At 42.2% G+C, this 14,126-nt stretch overlaps 2 protein-coding genes across 5 annotated transcripts in view; one reads left to right on the forward strand and one right to left on the reverse strand.

Annotated features, from left to right (window-relative positions):
* Kif4a (kinesin family member 4A) overlaps positions 1–8,492 on the reverse strand; it is a 96,983-nt gene extending 88,491 nt beyond the window's left edge. The window contains exons 1-2 of the mRNA XM_028769999.1: positions 8,039–8,492; positions 7,816–7,930 (exon numbers count right to left, since the gene is read on the reverse strand). Coding sequence (XP_028625832.1) covers positions 7,816–7,930; positions 8,039–8,158 — 235 coding nt within the window. The 5' untranslated portion in view covers positions 8,159–8,492. The remainder of the gene's footprint in view (positions 1–7,815; positions 7,931–8,038) is intronic.
* Positions 1–11,723, forward strand: part of Pdzd11 (PDZ domain containing 11) — an 82,862-nt gene extending 71,139 nt beyond the window's left edge. Inside the window, exons 1-7 of one of the 4 annotated variants that reach the window (XM_028769996.1) lie at positions 8,608–8,738; positions 9,213–9,312; positions 9,739–9,822; positions 10,012–10,068; positions 10,636–10,734; positions 10,953–11,013; positions 11,175–11,723. In XM_028769996.1, the coding sequence (XP_028625829.1) occupies positions 9,226–9,312; positions 9,739–9,822; positions 10,012–10,068; positions 10,636–10,734; positions 10,953–11,013; positions 11,175–11,209 (423 nt within the window). In that variant the 5' untranslated portion in view covers positions 8,608–8,738; positions 9,213–9,225 and the 3' untranslated portion in view covers positions 11,210–11,723. Of the gene's footprint in view, positions 1–8,607; positions 8,809–9,212; positions 9,313–9,738; positions 9,823–10,011; positions 10,069–10,635; positions 10,735–10,952; positions 11,014–11,174 lie in introns of those variants that run through there. The other 3 variants (XM_028769997.1, XM_028769998.1, XM_028769995.1) reach the window with 3 other exon arrangements.
* Positions 11,724–14,126: the final 2,403 nt, after the last annotated feature.

A 14,126-nucleotide genomic window follows, 5' to 3' on the forward strand; every position in this document is an offset into this window, starting at 1 on the left:
ATCTTTAATCCCAGAACTCTGGAGACAGAGGCAGGAGGATCTCTAAGTTTGAGGACAGCCAGGTCTACATAGCAATACTGAGCTCCAGGACAGAAATAGTAAAATACTAAGACTCTGCCAAAAAAAAATTCAAGACCAGATTGAGTTACATAGGGATATTCTGTCTCTAAAACACAGAATGTTTTTAAGTTCAAGATATAATTGACTGAAAAAAGCGGGTTAAAAGTAATTCAACTGTATATAAAAATAGAAAAGATCAAAAGGATAGCAACTCACATTGTGATCATTTTCAGAGACCAATAGTATGGTAAACAACTGAGTTTTCTCTATTCACTGTCACTGTCTTTAGACACACCAGAAGAGGACATCGGATCCCAATACAGATGGTTGTGAGCCACCATGTGGCTGCTGGGAATTGAACTCAGGACCTCTAGAAGAGCAGTCAGGGCTTTTAATCTCTGAGCCAGCTCTCCAGCCTACATTTTATAAATTATTACATTGGAGGCACCATGGAATAGTGACAGTGTTTTCTATTATAGTCTATATAATTTGTAATGTTTGCAGAAAGACAGGTTAAGACGTATATCTGTTTGAGCTTAGTTCAAGTGAAAGTGTTATTTTCTACATCCACTTTTATATTTTGTCTTGCTAGAGAGTATGAATTATTATGCATGTATTTCATTTTATCCCATAAGTCTTAAGTTTTGATCGGAACTAGAGACAGATAACTCTAGCTATAACTATAGCAATATCTTCAAAAAGAGACAATTAGACAACAGATGGGCTACTCACACCTTAAATTATCATAACTCAGTAACTGATTATAAAGTAGGAACTAAAGAAACTATAAATTCAAATATGCTTCGACATGTAATAAATACCTCAGAAAGCCATCCCTTAAGAGAGAATTAGACACAGTCTAAAGGAATCTCTGTTTAAAAAAAAAATCACTGCATTTTTTTGTCAAAGCTGTCATCGACAATTTACTCAACTAATTTTGGAGCCTGAAAAGAAAAATCTTGGGGCTAGAGAGATGGCTCAGCAGTTAAAGGCATCGGCTGCTCTTCCACAGGATCTAGGTTTGATTCCTAGCACCCACATAGTGGCTCACAACTATGGCTCAAGTCCACTGTTTTCTTCTGGCTTCTGCAGACACTGCATGTACATGGTATACAGACTTACATGCAGGGAAAACACCTATACACACACACACACACAAACAAGCAAACCAACAAACAAAAGAAGGCCACTTTAAAAACTAAAAATAGAAAATGAAAAATCTTTAAAATTTGAAAAAGAACGCTAATTTAAGTGATAACCCTGAAGTTTTAAAAAAGAACTTGCTGGCATGGTAGTTCAGTATCTTGAATATCAGCACCTGAGAGACAAAAGCATGAAGATGCATGTGGGTTTTAAAGCCAGCCTGATCTACACAGCAAGTTCCAGGCAAGCCAGACCCTATGAGAAGAGAGGAGAGGGGAGAGGAGGGGAGGGGAGGGGAGGGGAGGGGAGGGGAGGGGAGGAGAATCTGCTCTAAATGAAAACTTTTTGTTTTTGTTTTTTTTTGTTTTTTTGTTTTTTTGTTTTTTTTTAAGAGAGGGTTCCTCTGTGTAGTCCTGGCTGTCCTGGAACTTACTCTGTAAACCAGGTTGGCCTCAAACTCAGAAATCCGCCTGCCTCTGCCTCCCAAGTGCTGGGACTAAAGGCGTGCGCCACCACTGCCCAGCTAAATGAAAACTCTTAACCTATAAATTGAAATATATTGCTGTTATAATCTGATATGACTGTGGGGCAAGGAAATAACATTTTATAACTTTCTATAACACTACAGATAGGTATAGGCTATAATATCTTGGGAAACCAGATTTTAATACTGTGTCTAAAACACTCTGTACTCTGGTACCAGGAGTCCAGAGTATAAAAGAGTACTATTGCGCTGAATGTAAAAAGATCAGGTTTGTTCTTACAAATAAGGATGGTGTTAAAAACATGTATATTAGAATCACTTTATACATGCCATTGTCTTCAACTAATACAGTTTAATTCTCATGTTTCCCAGGCTAACAATACAAAAGAAGGGGCTGGGGGGATGGCTCAGTGAATTCAACTCCTAAGTACCCACTTCAGGTGGCTCACAACCAGCTCTTGGAGAATCTGACACTTCTGGCCTCTATGGGCACCTGGATTCATGTGCACATACTCACACAGAGAAAGGCAAGCAGGCAAGCAGAGAGGCAGGCAGTTAGACAGACAAGAGAGATATACAAACAATTAAAAAATAATAAAAATACGTAAATAAATGCCGGGTGGTGGTGGCGCACGCCTTTAATCCCAACACTTAGGAGGCAGAGGCAGGCGGATTTCTGAGTTCAAGGCCAGCCTGGTCTACAGAGTGAGTTCCAGGACAGCCAGGGCTACACAGAGAAACCCTGTCTCAAAAAAACCAAAAAAACAAAAAAACAAAAAATAGGTAAATAAAAAGAATACAAAGACACAACTATTGACACGTTTACTAAGCTGTGGAGGTGTGCATTTGAGGAAACTGACCTGATAGTGAAGTCTAAAAATATTATTTCAGAAATGGCTAAAGAAAATGGGGATGGTAGCTGACTGTGGTGGTTGAGGCTTGTAAACCCAGCATTCAGGAGAAGAACGCACAAGAATCAGGAGCTCACAGCTAGTCTCCACTGCATGACACAATGAGTTCAAAGTAGGCATGTGCCCAATGAGACTGTTTTCAAAAGAAACAGCAGGATGATAGGAAGGGGAAAATGGAAAAATGCTGAGGCTCTAGTTGCAGAGGAACTAGTGGGGTCAATACAGGACAGGGAGGGTGGAGGGGCAGATAGCACTAAGGATGTCTGAAAAACTCATAAGGAATCACATTATTATTTACCTAAAATTATATTAATATGTATAAATGTATATACATGCATATATAATTTAAATTAACTTATGCCACTTGGGTTGACAATGTTCTCTTTCACCCCAAGAGCCCTATATTATCTTAAAAAAAACCCCAACCAAACAAAAACACCTAGTACTGGACATGAGAAACTCCCTTCCAAGTTGTTGGTCAGAGAGACAAGAGATTCCCAAGACAGCACAGGCTACTACTGTTGTTGTACTCCAAAGGCTGAAGGGTAAGCGCCTGTTGCTGAAGACACCATGCATTTTGGACACTGGACTTGAAGGATCTCAGATGGCTCTGACCTGAAAACCTCCTCATTGGAAACCAGCTTTCATAGACCTGCAGGTATTATAGAAACTGCCAAGGGAGGGAAGTAACCAACAGTCCTGCCTAGCTGTCAACCCTATGAACCACAACAATGACCAGCATAGCAAGATATCCCTAAAGGTGACACTCAGAGAATAGAACCTACTACAGCTATTTTACTAAACCAGTATACTTCCCAACTGCATTCTAAATACTTATCCTTATCCCCATAGATAAGAGTAGCTCTGACTCTGCAAAGAAGCTTCTCTTTGCAACGGATGAAGACCATTACAGAAAACCATAAATGGTCCAAATGCAGAGAACACCTGCTAATGGGATGCTCGTCCCCCTAATAGATACATGCACAACACACAACTCCTGCAACTAAGACCCAGGGAACATGGCGGACAAGGGGGCGGCAAGATTGTAAGAGTTCAAGGACCTGGAAATCTGCTGTGAGATTGTGTCACCTAAAAATGACAAGAAGGTTTCACCCATGGTACCTCAACAGTATGGCTCCCTAAACAAGACCTGAAGATGGACAATACCAAGTGACATGCTAACATGGAAGGGAGAAAGCTCACAGGCCTCCACACTTCCACAGAGAACTACAGGCAATTAACAACTGCTGAGAGGAGGAAACTGAGTCTTCCCTAGGGATGTCCCCTGAACTGGTTATCCATACCAAGTGGTCAGCCCTGAAATCATATACATATGAGCAACCCTGAGTAGACTCAGCGGGTTCTAATTTACATATCATGCAGTCGAATGTGTGGGTATATATGCAACAGCAATTAAAAAGAGGCCATGTACTTAGGGGGAAAGGGGTGGGACACGGTAGGAGTTGGAGAGGGAAAAGGAAGTGGGGGGGGTGATTTAATTATTAAAAATAGAATGAAGAAGAGAGTGGAGGGAAGAAATAGTAAACGCGATGAGAATTAAAGAAAATCATGTAAAAGAGAAAAGTAGAAGACAATTAGAAAGAACTATATAATGCTTTTTCAAATATGCAAAAAGAAAAAATAACTTTACAGAGGGAGATTTGGCAGATTTATACCTTAGATTACTGCTATTAACAATAATAGTAATAGGGCACATATATCAAAACCATATACTGCCTGACAGGAATCAGTGAGAATACAGAAGCATGCCTGTGGTGTTTCTGCTAAAAGTAAACACCCCCCCAAACAAAACAAAACAAAACAGCTCAAATTTTATCATAAGATTAAATAAAAGCAAACAGAAAGATATGTGTCCTGTAATCTTCAAGTATCAAAACAATGAAAGCTTTAAAAAACCACAAAAACCAAAGAAAGGTTCAAAAACTAAAGAAGGGCACAGCTTATTCTAACATGTTTGAACTAAATCTTTTGCTATAAAGGGCATTACTGAAAGAACTGGCAACATTTGAATAGGGCTGAGAACGAATTGCCAAGCTGGAAAAAGCAAAGGCTAAAGAACTCGCCACTAAACTGGGTTAAAAAATAATGCACACTTAAGTTTTCTGTACATAAATATAATTACAAAATTATCTTCCAAAAAAAGGTAGTAATGTGACATTGCAACTTCTATGATTATGATGGCTATGTCATATTATGATGACTCTTCTTGGAAATGGTAAAGCATTCAGGGGTCATAGGGTCAACAACTTATTACCAATAATTCCAGAAAAAAAATGGTATCTTTATGTTGTTTTTGCAACATATCTGTAACTACAGTGTTTTCAAGTTTTACAACAAGATTATTTATATCTGGGACTCTAGCTCACTTGGCAGAGTGCTTATCTAGCATATACAAAGCCATGAGTTTGCTTTCCAGCACAGCATAAACCAAACCAAGGACGATGGTATACATCTGGAATCCTGACCTGGGGAGGTCACAGGGAGAACCAAAGTTCAAGGTCATCCTTGGTTATTTAGTGAGTTCCAGGAAAGCCAGCTCTACATGAACCTTGTCTTTGTTTGTTTGTTTGTTTTTCGAGACAGGGTTTTTCTGTGTAGTTCTGGCTGTCCTGGAACTCACTCTGTAGACCAGGCTGGCCTCGAACTCAGAAATCCTCCTGCCTCTGCCTCCCAAGTGCTGGGATTAGAGGCATGCGTCACCACTGCCTAGCCCGAACCTTGTCTTAAAGAAAGAAAAAAAAACAGGGGCTGACAGGGTGGCCCAGTGGGTAACAGCACTTAAGGCCATGCCTGGCAACCTGTTGTTGGCCCTCGGAACCCACAGAGTGGAAGAATTGACTCCTACAAGTTGTGCTCTGACCAGCCCATGTTCAGTGAGATACACCAGCACACACAAGTCACACAAAACAAATCAATAGAAAAGACATGAATAAATAAAGGTTGGGTCTGGGGAGCTGTCCTAGTGTATAAACTGCTTGCTGTGCAAGCATGAGAACCTGAGTTCAGATCTCTAGTGCCCATATAAAAACTCGGCATGATAGTACATATCTGTGCAGCCCCAGTACTGAGAGGGCAGGCACAGGTGGATCCTGAGATCTTCAAACTGTCAAGTCTAACTGAAATGGTTCAGCAAGGGATCCTGTCTCAAAAAAAAAAAAAAAAAACAAGATAGAGATCGATAGAGGGAAACACCTAATGTTGACCTCTGACCTCTACTAGACATTTATGAGCAAGGATACCTGTACAAACATGTGCATACACTATAAACATATACAAAGATATTTGATATACCCTGAGACATGACATCATTTTTAAAGTTTCTGCTTTGTTTTTTGTTGTTGTTGCTGTTGTTGTTTTTCCAAGACAGGGTTTCTCTGTGTAGCACTGGCTGTCCTGGAACTCTATCCATAGACCAGGCTGGCCTCGAACTCAGGGATCCAACTGCCTCTCTACCTCCTGAGTGCTGGGATTAAAGGCGTGCAGCACTACTGCCTGGCTTAAGTTTTCTTTTTATAATTTTACAGTGAAAACACTGTAGTTCAGCAAGAATAGCATAAAGAACTCAATTTTTCCTGAACCATTTGTGATTAATTTATCTGTGAGTGTATATATGTCATAAAGTCCCACACCTAGCTGACAAGCTACTAGCAATTGATGGCTACTGGAGGAGAGACAGTTTTCTTCAGGGATGTGACTGAGAGGCTACCCATCCATGCACCATACAGGCAACACTGAACAGAGTCTGGGTTGAAGAAAAAAAAAGAAGATATATGCTGGAGACAGGGGAAGAAGTGGAGGGGAGAAAACAAGAGAAGATTTGATAAAAATGTGTTTATGAAATTCCCAATTAATAAAAAAAGAAATTTTAATAACCACTGCAACTAATATGACAAGTAGACATCTCTCAGGTCCTACTCTCTTTAGAATCCTACCCTTAAAAGCTTAGCTTCTGCAGTAAACACTACTAGCTGGCCACAGTTTTCAAGGGCTTTAGGGGGAAAAAATTCTATCTAAAAATTTCACTCTGGCCAGGCGGTGGTGGCACACGCCTTTAATCCCAGCACTTGGGAGGCAGAGGCAGGTGGATTTCTGAGTTCGAGGCCAACCTGGTCTACAGAGTGAGTTCCAGGACAGCCAGGGCTACACAGAGAAACCCTGTCTTGAAAAACAAAATAAATAAATAAATAAATATTTCACTCATACCTATCTCAAAAGTTCCCTATGTTTGGAAATGACCCTCAACTCCCCTAATGGAGTTTGGTGCCAGCCTTCCAATTCTCACACCACGTTGTAGGAAAACAGTGAAACTTCTAGAGCTTCTGCAGTAGGAGTCACACTCCATACACACTACACATTAAACAGAGTCTTATGTAGCCCTGGCTGGCCTGGAACCCTAGATGTGTAGACCAGACCAGCCTAGCCTTGAACTTACAGAGATCCAATTGTTTCTGCCTGCCTCCTAGGTGACAGGGTTAAACAAATGCGCCATCATATCCATTTTTGACTACACTGTGAATTTAAGACCAAACTGAGCTATATGAAACACTGTCTGGGGAAATAAAAAGCAAAAAGAAAAAAAAGAAAAAAGAAAAAAATCACTCCCCAAAATTTTAAATAGGTATAAAAATTTAAATTTTGTCTATGTGTTCAAACACACTTATGTAGCTATCTGTGGGTGCTATGGCGCCTTCGTGAAGCCCGGTGGATGGTGAGAGAGGTTTCAATACCGATCTCCTGGATCCCAGTTCCTACAGTCATCTACCTGTTTTCTGACCCTCAAGAGCCCAGAGACTATATTACATATCTGAATATTCTTGGGACTTCAGCAGGTTAGTACATGACCAGCACCAAACAAAGACCACATATTCTTTATTTTGCTTTGTTTTTTGTTTGTGAGGCAGGATCTCACTAGGTACTCCTGGATGTTTTCCAACTCGCTATGTAGAGATGCGTCTGCCTTTGCTGCCCAAGTGCTGAAATGAAAGGTTCTCTGTGAAGTCCCAAGACAGCAAAATAGGTCTAGATCAGTCTGAAACTAGCTTCAAGGGTAGAAAGACTTTCACAAATGTTACTAGGCTGTGGGCTGACTTTAAAGACAGGAGTCTGTTTCATTCATTCCTCTATTTGTAGCACCTATATGATCCACACATAATATATGCTCAAAACAACCCTGCCCAGTGAATTAAACAGCCTCACCTTTAAACACGCCTTTTATGAGTGGAGCTACTGCTGTATTGAAGACCTCTTCCTGTTCAGTAGAGGGGTCAAACACAAAATCGTAGGTAAATGATTTATCATTACCAACCACCACCTGCAAGAGGCAAGAGACAAGGGATAGAAGGATTAAAAAAAAATGCCTGACCACGCCCCTCGCTCCTTTAAGCCTCAGCTGTGGAGGAAGCCACTCTAGACTACCCACCTGAGGCTCTCCGGGCACAAAGGAAAGGCACGTCTGGCAGCCCTCATTAATCTCTTTAGAGACGAGGGGACGACAACGCAGTGCCACTCTTACAGGAATTCCCTTCACCTCTTCTCTCATGGTACCAGCTCAGTAGGTGTCCGTGCCGAGTGAAGCCAGCTCTCCCTGGAGCCTCCGGAAGCTGGCAGGAGTGGAAGGCCCTTCTCAGGCTGTAGGAGACCTCGGAACTCGCTGATGTACTCCCCTCCCAGCAGGATCACTGAATCCTGTCACTCTTGGCCACCGCCTAATGGTTTGTCAGTCCCAATAATGCAGGGCGAAGTGGTGTCTGAAATAAAGAAACTCCAGCGGAGACAGCGACCGCGACCCCAAGTCCTAAAGTGCTTCAAAGCGCAGAATCTGAGCTAACGCGGTACCCAGTAACTCACCAACCTATACTTCCCTTGCTGGATCTTCCCTGGCGCCCTGTTCCAACCGGAGCTTTAACCGCCAAGTTTCAAATTGATCCCAGAGGCGCCAGCCAATCGGATCGCGTACAGCCTGTGAGAAGCACACGAACGTGAGCACGCACAACGTGCCGCCCGAGGGGGCTGGAGAGCCGGCTCGCCCAAAGCGAGCTCCGCCCGTGTAGGGTGTTTGCAAGCATCCGCTTCCGGTTCCGACGCCGAATTGCCTGTCGCTGAGGGAGGCCTTCTTACCGGTGAGGTGGCACTGAGTTAAGTGGTCGCGAGCGCGGGATACGGGCGGGTTGCAGGACGCGGATCTGGAAGGTAGCCCGTGTTGACGGAGCCCATCTGTAGACGCCACGTTTACTAAGCACCTCTAGAGACTGTGGCACTGTGCCTGGCCCCAATCCGTATGGGATAGTTAGAGCTGGCACTGCCTTGCTGTTTTAAAGTAGATCTTTGTAAATGTGATTCTCGTTTCTAGGTTGAAAGCGGTGACACCTATTTTTGTAGAATTGTGACAAATGCAAACATGCCATTAGAGTACTTAAAAAATTAGATGTTGTTTTGTTTTTATTTTTGTTGTTTTGTTGCTTCTTCCCCCCACCCCTAATCTTAACACCTACTTGTGGGCTAGTCCCATAAATGAATGGTCCTTGGATGGAATGCTTTCTGAAACTTGGCCCTTTTTAAAATCCTTTTCGTTTCGTTTGATTCGTCCTTTTCAGGGCTTTGCCTGAAATGGACAACCGGATTCCTTATGATGACTACCCAGTGGTTTTCCTGCCTGCCTATGAAAATCCTCCAGCATGGATTCCTCCTCATGAGGTGGGAACGAACCATCTGCAATCCGGAATAAGAAGTACCAATCCCGAACATGAGATCTCTGAAAGATAAAGTAGCAAGGTTATGAAACTCAATGGAGAGTGAAGTCTTAGGTGAATTTTGAGCAACAGTGACCTACTGGCAACTTGTAGAATCACCCTGCCAGAACCCTTCACACTGGTGAATTCTGAAAATTCAGAACCTTAGTTTCCATCCTGTTAATAAGAAAGGAATAGGGATCTATAGGGTCCACTAGCATGTCCTGAGACTAAACAACCACTCCTCTGGACTGTGTTATCTGTTCTATGTAAACTAAGTCTGTGATGTTTCCATTTCCTGACATACGTCTGATTTATTAATATTCTAAAAGAAGGTAGATGTAACATCTAACACAGGGAATGAGATTTCTGAGATTACTGTATCTTGCAGAGAGTGTACCACCCAGACTACAACAATGAGTTGACCCAGTTTCTGCCCCGAATTGTCACACTGAAGAAGCCTCCTGGTGCTCAGGTAAACTTATAGAGGCTTTTATTCCAGTAGCATTTTGTCCATGCCAGAAGTTGCCCGTGGTTGGGGCATGGATATGGATTGGGAGGTAGGTGACCAGAATTTCCATAGAATCTCCTTTTCTTCTGACTACATAGATGTCCCTGTTCTTATGTCTGTGCTGAGTCTGCATCCTGTGTTCTTGTCTTTCAGTTGGGATTTAACATCCGAGGAGGAAAGGCCTCCCAGCTAGGCATCTTCATCTCCAAGGTCTGTGTGAATGTGTATGTATGATAGGCTGTATGGCTAGCTACTTTGTTATCATATTAAAATCCACTGGTGGCCCATCAGATAAAAAATGGATGACTTAGTATAGTCGTAGAATAGACATAATGGGAATTCAGCCTTTCCTTCTCAGAATTAGGCCCAGAGTGGTGGGGCATGTGGGCATGTCGGTACTCCAAGAACTCCAGACGCAGAAGCAGGAAGATTAGGAGTAGATAATAATCTATAAAGTCAGGTCAGACAGTGGTGGCATATGACGTTAGTCCCAGCACACAGGAGGCAGAGGGTAGGCGGATCTCTGTGAGTTCAGGGGCAGTATGGTCTACAGAGTGAGTTCCAGGGCAGCCAGGGCTACACAGAGAAACCCTGTCTTTGGAAAAAAAGAAAGAATCTATAAGAAAAAAAAACCAAACTGAGAACCAAATTTCATCTAGCAAACCACTTACTCTCCCTGTGGTATCACAAAAAATAACACATTTGAACAGCACTGAATTTCCCCTGCAATCTCCTGATTTACTCCATCACAACTACATGATACCCCTTCACCGACAGGTGATTCCAGACTCGGATGCACATCGAGCAGGACTTCAAGAAGGGGACCAAGTTCTAGCTGTGAATGATGTGGATTTCCAAGATATTGAACACAGCAAAGTAAGCATAGCGCATGGGCTGTAGTAATACAAGAAGCCATCTCAGGTAGGACAGGTTGGACCGGAATAGCCTAATCTGTAAGAAAGCATCTCTTTAAGGAAAATGTACCAGAAGAGAGCAGCTATTAGTGACCTAGATGGGACACAATCCATTGCTGTGTTATGTTTATGTCCTGGGTAATATCTCTTCATTTGTACAAGCTGCTGTGTTCCTTCCAGGCTGTTGAAATCCTGAAGACAGCCCGAGAAATCAGCATGCGTGTGCGATTCTTTCCCTACAGTAAGGCACTTTCTTTTTTCTTTTTCTTTTCTTACTTATATGGCAGGGCTCTAGGTAAGTAGAACTCTTTTAAATATGGATAACGGCAAGCCCCAGAAGTTGGGAACGGGAAGTTGGGAGCTCATCCTGAAAATAATGTGCTGTGTTCTTTTTTACCCCAGATTATCATCGCCAAAAAGAACGGACTGTGCACTAAAGACTTGCAGCCCACAGCCTTCCATGTGGAATCTGCCAGGACAAGCTGGCTAGGCCTCTGAGAAGTTGGAGAAGTCAGGAAATTCTACTCTCCACACCCTCCTGGTTTAGTGGATGGGGAGGATGGGGAGACAGCTTACCAGCTGTATTATGTATTAACTGTACTGTACTAGGAGTTCCCTAGTTTGCTAGGTGAGTTTCATTATGGAAGAGGAAAGAGATAGTGATGTCTAGATGTCTGTAGCCTGTGGGGGGAAGCCAACTAGAAAACAACTGGCATTTATCAGGTACCTTAGATTGGTCACTTACACGGCTTATCATTTTATTCGTAGAAATCAGTAGAAAAAAAAGAGTCTTGGGGACCTTCCATCTGATTTTCCTGGCCATGCCATCCAGTCCTTGTACATACCTTGGAGTCCCATACACTTAGGAGACTCCAAGGAGGCACTTCCTTCTCATCCCCGCCCCCACCCAAAGTAAAAACACAATACTGAATAAACATGGCTTGAGTGATACTGCTTGAATATAAAATGCCATTGAGGAAAACAAATACCACAATTCAACACTGGGAGAAACAGCAACATCATACTTGCTTTACAAACTCTATCTGACCAGAATACTTGGGATCTTAAAAAACACTAACCATAGAATACTCAAGGGATCCCTAGAGTCAAGGGCCCTGGGTAAAACTGCCCCTTCCCCAGGAGTGTTAGACTTTGTGCTTTAGGGGGTGATGTTAATATATTCTTTCCCACCTTATCTGATCTGGAACTAAAGCCCAGGAAGTGGCATAGATTGTTTCTTTTCACACTCAACAGTAGAAAAGTGGTTCCTAATTTCCCACTTGTTTGATTAGTGGTAACTACCAACTTCCTCCTTTTTCTAACCCTACCCCCAAATACTTTATATTATCCTAGATCCTTAGTGACTGAACATTACATACCTGCATAGATCATGACTCTGTCATCTCCATCGACTGACATTAAAATACCCAGTCATAATTGAAAGGTTATTTTCTCTGAAGGATGTGCTGCTACAATGAAAACCCAACATTTGACTTAAAAATCCTAGGGAGAGCCATCAGGATGACTCTCTGGACTGAAAGGACACCTTCTTCCAAGCCTGACAGTCTGAGTTTGATCTCCAGGACCCATGTGGTGGAAGGAGAGAACAGACTCCCAAAGTTGTCTGTTGTCCTTCACCTGCAGGGTGTGGCAAGCAAACACAAACAAGAAGAATCCTGGGAAGCTGAGCTGAATCTCTTAATTCCTTCTGGAAAGGGATTCTTTTGGTTTGAGGGACAACCTAGGAATCTACCTTATTTGTTTATTACGTATTTTGTTTTGTTTGAGACAGGGTTTCTCTGTGTAATCTTGGCTGTTTTGGAACTCACTCTATAGACCAGGCTGACCTTGAACTCACAGAGATCGCTTGCCTCTGCCTCTTGAGTGCTAGGATCAAAGTATTTACACTACTCCCACCCCCACCCAGGCTGGAATCTACCTCTTTAAATAAGCAAGACAAATTTTCAAATGGATGAAATGCAGAAACTGGCTCTGCCCATGAATCCTACCCCAGCTGTACTAAAGCCATTGCTAGAGACCCAGTTCCATTGCATTGTTGGCGCTGGACCTTCTGAGCAAAGCTGGAGGTAAAATTAGCTCAAATCTTCCTAGGAATTCTATCCTCTTATTTGCTCTGCTGACCCCCAGTGGCCATCAGAGAAAGAAAAGCTTGGATATTTCCACAAAACTAATAGCTGTGTCTGCTGAACGTTAAAGTCAAGACTATTTTTATGGTTATTAAGTTTTCATTAATTTTTTTTCCTGAGGTAGGTTCTTGGTACATACTTCAAGCTGGCCTTGGACCTGTGAAGTTCAGAGGATACAGGTGTATATCACTGCACCCAGCTGTAGGTAGCAGAATTTGTTTTATTTCTTGTTATTGTTTGTGTGTGAAGGTCCAAAGTTGACATTGGCCATCTTTCTTCAGTCACTTTTCATCTTATTTTTGAAGACTATATCTGTCATTGAACCTGAATCTTTTATTTGGCCAGATTGTCTGGCAAGGAGGCCCCAGGGTGCCTCCTCTCTCTACCTCCCCAGTGCTGGGATTACAGGTGTGTGCTGCCACATCCCATAATTCCTTTTTTTAAAAAAAAAAAAAAACAGAATCTCTAATTTTTAGCTCTGGCTCTTCCTAGAACTTGCCATGTAGACCATGCCAGCCTTGAACTCTCAGACATCTGCCTGCTGGTGCTGCTGAGATTAAAGGTATGTGTCAGCATGACAGGCATCCAGCATTTTAAGTGCACTATGGGATTCAAACTCATGTCCTCATGTTTGTGCAACAAGGATTTTACTAATGTTGACATCTCTGTAGTTGAGATTTTCCCTTATCATTATTTATTAATTCAATAGTCATTCTATTAGCATCATTTAAAAGTTTTACACCCCATATGAGGTCCAAGGAACATTGCAGAAAAAGTGCAAGGGTGGAAATAATAGAGCCAGAGGATAGAGAGGAGAACTAGCTTTCATCTTCTCAATACGACAGCCATTGTAGTCACAAATACACCAAGCTGTGGTCACCCGCACAAGACCTTGGAGATTCATAATGATGAGCTAGGAAGAGGCCCATAGAAGTTTCTTGTAAAGATCTTGCTCTAGGAAAGCAATTATCAACCTGTGGGTCAAGAACCCTTTGGGGAGGCCTAACAATCTTTTCTTCCTCCTAAACCCTCCCATATATCCCTCCTTGTCTTCTTTCAGATTTGTGGCCTTTTATATATTTGATTAATTTCTTTCATTGTCTGTTATTAAATGTGTGTCTATATTTTTAGGGTACCTCATTCAATATGATCTTTTCTAGTTCCATCCATTTACCTGCAGTGTATTTGATTTGATTTTTCTTTACAG

This window comes from Grammomys surdaster, unplaced genomic scaffold (genome assembly GCF_004785775.1).
Source record: "Grammomys surdaster isolate TR1022 unplaced genomic scaffold, NIH_TR_1.0 197, whole genome shotgun sequence".
NCBI lineage: Eukaryota > Metazoa > Chordata > Mammalia > Rodentia > Muridae > Grammomys > Grammomys surdaster.